The 7,552-nt window shown below is 47.6% G+C and overlaps 1 protein-coding gene across 1 annotated transcript in view; it reads left to right on the top strand.

The window, feature by feature from the left end:
• The first annotated feature begins 6,062 nt into the window (after window positions 1-6,062).
• Window positions 6,063-7,552, top strand: part of EML1 (EMAP like 1) — a 121,481-nt gene continuing 119,991 nt past the window's right edge. Inside the window, exon 1 of the mRNA XM_039712474.1 lies at window positions 6,063-6,336. Within this exon, the coding sequence (XP_039568408.1) occupies window positions 6,309-6,336 (28 nt within the window). The 5' untranslated portion in view covers window positions 6,063-6,308. The remainder of the gene's footprint in view (window positions 6,337-7,552) is intronic.

Here is a 7,552-nt window from a genome sequence, read left to right as displayed (position 1 = left end):
AAGGTGTGATCTCTCTCTGACCTGCAGTGGACAGAGGATGCTTTCACTGCCTCAAAACAAATTTCAGAGTTCCTAGGATGAGCCAATAATTCAGGGTGGCTGACACCTCACCTTTCTTTATCACCAAACTGATATCCTTGATCACAGACAGCTGCAATTAGTCCCCAGAGCACTGATAGTACATGATGAGCACTGTGGCTTTTCCCTCCCTAGAGGATGACACTCTTCCTCTGTAATTGCTCTCGAGGTTTTCCAGCTCTGAAGCCTTTGTCAGCTAACCTTGGATATACAAGCTGTCCAGGGAAGTTATTGATTCCTCTTGTCCCCACCTCCTCCCTGCTCAGCTAGACTGATTTATAGGAATTTTGGTAGGAACCACTAAAATCCTGGCAGAGCTCATTAATCTGTGAATCTTTTAAAGACTTCCCTCCTTGCAGAGACCATCTGTTTGCCTGAGTGCTATTTCTGCAGCTGCCAAATCAGGTTTGCAAGACTCTCACCTTCTCCTCAAACTCACCACATGATACTGTAATATTTACATTCAGGGCTCGACACTTTTTCCTACCAGATCTGTGCGGAGCAAATGCAGCTTCACCCATCTGTGCAAGACTCAAACCCAGTAAAATACACAGCAATAATGCCCCTAAAACCAAAAGCAGCAAGACCAGACTGAATCATAGATAATTTCTCTTGGCTCCCCATGTTCACTGGGAGATAATTCAGTAACACCTGAAACCTCTGCAGAGAGACCTCCAATAACAGCAATTACAGCATGAAAATCTACCATGTATTGATGGAAAAGAGCTTTGGCCTATGTTCCCTGTTCTGGGTGACTCCCACAGAGCTGGCCAGCAGAGAGCCACTCATGTTTGTCAGCAGATGCCAAAAGCTGGCCTCATGCTGTCATGCTCACCTTTTCTCCAACCTTGTGCAAATGCATCTCACTTGAGTGCCATAGCAGGCTCATTTTGGCTCAGTGTGTCAGAAGACACTGTCAGTAAGAACTGTGACAGCTCAGAAGCCAATTTTGTCTTTCAAATGTAGTTTTTTTGTTTCTTCACATCATTGCAGTGGCCTTTCATACCCCCCCCCCACCCCGAGAATGCAACCTTTTATAGATTAAATGGGAAGAAAATGCCACCAAGATTCAGACTATCAATTAATTTCTTATTTAAGATAAATCCTCTTCTGAATCTTTGATTTTCTTATTTTATTTATTGTATATTTGATGTTCGCATAAAGTATTTTCTCTGTGAGCCAGCAATTATCACTGGTAAGGTTCACATTTCTTGGAGACAGCAGGAATTTCTTCCCCATTTTCTTTTTGAATGTGCAAAATTATTTTCCCTGCTGCTGGATTTGTGTCACCTGACATAGTTAATCTTCTAATCTTCTCTCTGGGGTGACATCAGAGGAGATGATGGAGACATTTCCTTTCTTGAATATAAAGCTCAGATTCAATTTTTACTAGGGAAAATCTTGCTAATAACATAAAAAAATAGAGATAAATGCAAAATTATGACATGCCTACTTATTTTGGGGGGGCTGCTATTACTCTTGTATTTGTTGCTTCCTAGAGGGCTGTTTTAGCTGTCAGCTGTACCTTGCCTATTTTTACTCACTCTTCCTTCTCTGGATGAACCTGCCTGAGATTTTGTCAGAGCATCAGCTCCTCTTGAAGTCGCATTATTACCATCCATCAAGTTGAAATGGGAAGAGAATGTGTCAGAAGACAATAACAAAATAAAATTCCAATAACTGGGACTTCCTGGGCGCTCTGCTTCTCTCTGAGCCTGGTTGCTTTTCCTCCTGCTGCTTGCTGTACAGAGGTTCAAGCCCATCTGAGCAGCAGCTCCCTGCTCTGCCTCATGTACTCGTGGCACAGCATCCCACTGGCCCTGGCTTTGGCCCACTGATGCCACAGGTACATCCAGGACTTCACCAAGGCTCTGTCAGTGACTCAGGGGATGTGGGGCTGACAGTGGGGCTGGTGGTGGCCAGCACGCTCCCCTCTTGCTTCTCTGCCCTTTAACTGGGTGCAATCCACAAGCTGGGGTTCATTTTACTCCTTATATTAGAGGGCAGAAAGGCACATTCTATCCCCACAACTGCAGGGCTTTTCAAGGGAGAAAAACGTGTCTTAGCTACCAAATTCCTAACATTTTTGGCTTTTCAGGGCTCTGAGAGAAGGTCATGCACATCCTGATGCCAACCTGCTCATATCAGCCGGCAGCTTCTCTTCTAGCCCCGTCCTCCCCCTCCCCCTCCCCGGGCTGGGAATCCTCCCTACACAACAGTCAGAAATCTCTTCACAGGCAGGAAAAAGCCCAGGGGAATTTGCATAAATTAGAAGGGAGAGGCGCATTTCAGGCATTCTCTCCTTAAACCGCGTGGAAGTCACGCTGATGGCAGATAGGAACGCTGCCGGAGCAGGCAGTAAGGCGCTTGCTTCAATCTCACGGAAATTTGCAGATTTAATAATCAGATCTGACTTGCTTAGCTAAAGAAATAATTCTCACCTCTCATGACTTCCCTCTGTCGGGAGAGAGAAAGGCAGAGGGAAGCAGAGCAGCTCAGCCGTGCCCCTGCAGCAGTGTTGAGCTTAGCAAAGCCCTTCCAGCAGTAATGTCAGCAGGGCTGAGATCCCACCGTGGGTAGCACAGCTCCCTGCAATTCCTGAGAGGTTTGGATGAGGCTGCTCCACCCATGGCTGAGCGAGAGGCAAGTCAGCAGTAGCAAAAGTTCAGGTTCAGCTGGGAGCTTTCAGGTGGATCAGGCTCTTTTCCCAGCCAGATTGCTGTGTCAGTCAGGTTGTGGGGAAAATTATGACCTCCCCATGGGATTTAAAATCTTAAAGCCCCGATTTTCCACAATATTTAGGCACTTAGATAGGCACGGAGCAGATGGGATGTGTAAACAGAGTCCCACTACATGTCTTACTCGTGTAGGTGACAGTATTTGGGCTCTAAGGCAACTGTGTATTTGTGCCAGGTAGGTGCTCTGCACCCAGGCTTCCCTAAATATGCCCTCTTTCCTCAGGCAAATCAGCTCGGCTCCAAGCCTTTTGTATCTCAAAAGCTCTTGGCACTGTCAGGACTGGCCTTGAACATGTCCAGGGTTGGGACATCCACAGCATTCCTGGGCAGATAATTCTTCCTGGAAATCTCCAGAGAGGGGAGGACATCATAGCAGCTGCTTAAGTATTTCAAGATGCAGCAGGAAAATGCAACTGTCTTCCACAGGAGACTAAATGGCCCAGGAAAATCTTCTTTAGGAAATATTCCAGTGACTTCCTTCCATACGTTGCATTTACTACCCCACTCATGGTACTTGTCATGGATTCATGCAGACTGTCAGGGAGTAGAATGAAGCAGAGAGATTTATAAATGGTTCTCTCTGCGTGTTGAGAAATAAACATCCTTCAGGTTCCTTGGAAAGCCTAAGTGAGAGCAGTTATTGGCAAATATTTAGCCCATTTCTTCCATTAGTGTAATACCTGCTGAAATAATATATGCTTTACCTCTCCCCCTTTACTGTTTAGTTCAGTTTTTGACTTTTGCCTTTTTTTGCCCTGACAGACACCAGGTTTATTCACAAATGTCCAAAACTTTCTCTGTCAGCCTTAAATTTTCCAGGCCTTTTTTTGGCCTTTTTCCAGGAGCAAACATGGCTCTTCTAATTTCATGCTGAGAAACAGAGGAAGCTAAAAGAAATACTCTGTTTTAATCAAAGAAAAAAGTCTTATAATTTATCAAACCCCAGCATTATAACTAAAGTATCCAGGGATCAAAGGTAGTTTTTTGATTGAAGTATCCACATCAAAAGAAGATGTTTGTTTGCGAGTATTGTTGTAAGAATTAGGTCTGATTTGTTCAACTTTTGACCTGCTTTAGTGTTTCACTGAAGAGCTCTCCCCAGGCAGAATCCTAGTAAGGGCTTTGGCAGATGAGCTCTTGCCAACTTTGCTGTAATTTTTTAAGATGTATTTGTCCTTCCCCCTCAGTCTTCTGTGCCCCTCTCCCAGAAGATGCTGACCACCTGCAGCAGACACGGCCATGGACAATGTCGTGGGGGTTACTGAGGCAGAGGTTTCTTAAATTCCTCTGGGGGACGAGATAGAGCTGAGACACCAGTCTGGGATTTGGCATGCCCTCCCTGCAGGCGCTTGTCCAGCTGTGCCAGAGGGCTCTAACCTTCAGTGGAGGAGCACCAGCACACAGCTGTGAGAGGTAACTTCAAAACCAGCTGCAGCCGTTTGCTCCGAATACAAGGAGGGGTGGTGAGCCCTTAATCCTGCAAATACTTATGCATGTGTTTATAACTGTGAGCAGTTCCAGGAACTGCAGTGGGGATTGAAGTGAAATTGGCACGTAAGGGCTTGCAGAGCTGGGAGCCTGCATTTCCACAGGGCCGAGCTAAGAAAGCTTTGATTCTCACACATTGGAGCAATATGTCTCTGCAGGCAGATGACACTGCAAGAAAAGTCCCTCAGTCTGCTTTAGGCCTTTCCCAGATGCATACTGAGATCAAGACCAGACTGCCAGAACAGCCAGTGGCCACTCCCTGGGCCTGTGGGTGGCAGCAGGACGGAGAGGTTAGGCATGATGCCCTGCACTTCTCCTCCTTGTACAGCTCTTTGGCAGAGAGCACAGCCTGAGGCTCTGCTTCTCCTCAGAGCTGCCCTCCAGGTGAGCCCTACCCCAGTGAATATTTCCATGTGTGCTGCATGAGCAGATCGAGAAGCAGGCACTGACACGGCTGCCCTGACAGAACCGTGCCAACAGAGCCTCATGCTGGCCAGACACTTCTGGCTCTGCTTGCCCAGCCCTGTGTAGGCAACCCGAGGAAGGGTTTTGGGAACATGTCACAATCTACTTTTGCAGCTATTTTTGCTTCTTAGTCAGAGGCCTGACATCCTGAATTGAATCCACGGCTAGCTGTGCTGCTGAGTAACCAGCAGAGTATAAAAAGGCTTCTCTTCAGACAGAGCTCAGGCAGAGCCAGCAGTGCCAGCCTTTGGGTGTTTAGACTGAAGCATCTGAGTAAAAACAGCCCACACTTTTCAGAGGTGCTGGGTGCCCTGAGCTCCTAGTATACTTCATGTAATTTACGGGGTTTTTTGTCTTCAAGGCATTTTGAAGAAAGGTATTCCCGATGGCCCATTTCCCCCAGGGGCTGTCTGTGGCTACATGGTCTGGAAGTGCTTCCCAGAGCCTCCTCCCGGCCCTCCCTCCGGCTCTGGGTCTGAAATCCCGACATTTGTGAAGAGCTCAGACACTGAAGGGCTGAGTCAGGCAAAGCCCAGGCTGCTCCTGGCTGTTCCCAGGACAAAAAGTGGCAGCAAATCAGCACCCCCGGGTGCTGAGGCTCCCACCCGGTCCCGCACATGGCTCTGCCAAGCCCAGCCGGGCTCTAACGCTGCCAGAGCCTTTGCTTGCACTTCATTAAGGTGCCTAATGAGCACACCACTGTACAAGGGTACTCTCCACTGACTGCGAGTCTGGGAACCTCATATCCAACAAATCCCACATAAACATTTTCAAAGATTAAAAAAAAAAAAAAGTTGTGGGAGCAGCCACTAAACTGGCATTAAAGTGGCATGTTTTATGCAAGAAGTCACGAAGTTACCGAGAAATCTGCACTCACGACATTATTATAAACTACGAAACAGCCTTTAGTAACAGTGTCACAAAACAATTTCTCAGATATTACAATATAAACAAAGACTTTTTTTTTTTTCCCTTCCTCCTTAAAGAGATACACCCTGGCTTCTGCCCCCTTTTCCAGCAGCGCTTGCACCCGGAGCCTGCAGCAGGAGAAGGTACAGGGCAGGATGTGGGAGCCTCTCCCCCAGCCCATCAGGTCCCCGCAGCCCCCGGGAAGCAGGAGAGCCCTGCGGGGTGGCTGCCACCACCAGGGCACAGCAATTAGCTCTGCTCTCCCGCGGGAATCGCGGCTCAGCCCTTAAAAGCCGTTTCATAAATATTCGATGGCCTTTCCGACAGGGTAATGTGCCTCTGTGACATTAAAGAGGAAACTCTGCGAAGGGGAGGGATGACAACAAATTTATCCACCAATAGCACACTCTTTTGGCACAAAAGCACATTCTTATCTTTACATCCCATAATGAGAAGGCAGGGACGGGACTGTTGCTACAGCTCCCTGGGTGGGTAGATGTGGAGTGCGAGAGAAGGGTGGCTGTAAACTGTTAGATATTTTCTCCCCCTCGCCTTTGCCAAGAGAAGGACCCGCGCTTGCGGTCCTGCAGCGCTTTTCCCAAGCCCCCGGCGAGGAGGACTGCTCACACGATGTCAGACTGCGAGGGACTGCCTGTGGGTAAGCGCCAGATTTATATTTACCCCGGTGTCCTGCCGACCGGCTCACATTCTCAGATTGCAAAGTCACACGCGAAGCCGCTTGCGTTCGAAGGGAGCCGGAGCCGCAGCAGGGAGAGGAGAAACTCCCTGGGAGCCCTGCAGATCCCGTGCGCTGCCTCGGAGCCTGCTCTGGAGGCTGCTGAGGCTGGCAGTGCCTGGGTTTTCTCTGAAGGCTCAGGGGCTGGGCAGGAGAAGGGTTCTGGAATTCAGGCTGATGGTCGGTATCCGCAGGGATGATGGTGTCGAGGTGCGCAGCTCACTAAGGAGAGTTTGTGGGGATGGGTGCTGCGTGTGTGTCCTGTTTGTTCCTTGGTAAACCTTCCTGGATGGTAACGGACAGCCAGGGCAGATAAATGGAATGCAAAGGCTTTATTTGCTGAAAGGAAATAGAAATGTACATTATTTTAAAATAAGTGCATTGCGCACTTTGCCTGTGTCTGGGAGGGAATCCTGTACTAGAGCTTAGGGCTTTATCTGTCAAACTTCACTGGGCAGAAGAGCACGTCAGCAAGAAGAACGTTTCTCAGCTGTTTTCTTTAAAAACTTTTCTAGTAACTGTAAATATTATCTATGCTGCCTGTACAAAAGGAAACTCTTGTCAAAATGATAGCCTAATTCTCTGCCAAGGCATTTTACTAATAAAGAGATGGACTACTGGAAATACCTTTTATTTTTTATTTTGCCATGGCAAGCATTCCTCTTTTCACATGAACATGTATATGCAACATGTTCTGTGTGGCACTCCTGTTCCATTGGTCTGTGAAGGCTGTGCATGAAAGATGAGGTTCTGGGCTGAAAAGTGGGGCTGGAGAAGGAGAAGGCTGCTGCAGTGTTTTTCTTTTTTCCTCCTCTCTCTGCTTCCATTTTACAGAGCAAATCCCAAGTCAAAAACAGCTCAGTCATAACTGGAGTGGAAAAATATAAATTATGTATATGGTGCAGAGTGAGCTGCACCATGCACAATTCCATGGGCTGTTGCTATCAGCTGAAGACAGGAGAGATGAAAATGAGTATTTCCTGCCTATCTGCTCAAATGGGTGAACTGTTAACCAGCAAAGTTTCACTTCTACAGGCTTTGATTTTAAGGGCCTGGCCCCAGCTTGCTTATTAAGCACTCTGAGTTGGGGCGGGGATATTTCAGGGTGACAGTATCAGTATCAGCTGGCATCTGATAT

The sequence above is a fragment of the Passer montanus genome, unplaced genomic scaffold, assembly GCF_014805655.1.
Source record: "Passer montanus isolate IOZ18808 unplaced genomic scaffold, ASM1480565v1 scaffold27, whole genome shotgun sequence".
NCBI classification, from domain to species: Eukaryota; Metazoa; Chordata; class Aves; order Passeriformes; family Passeridae; genus Passer; species Passer montanus.
The sequence above is the reverse complement of the archived record's forward strand: the minus strand, read 5'-3'. Positions and strand labels throughout refer to the sequence as shown.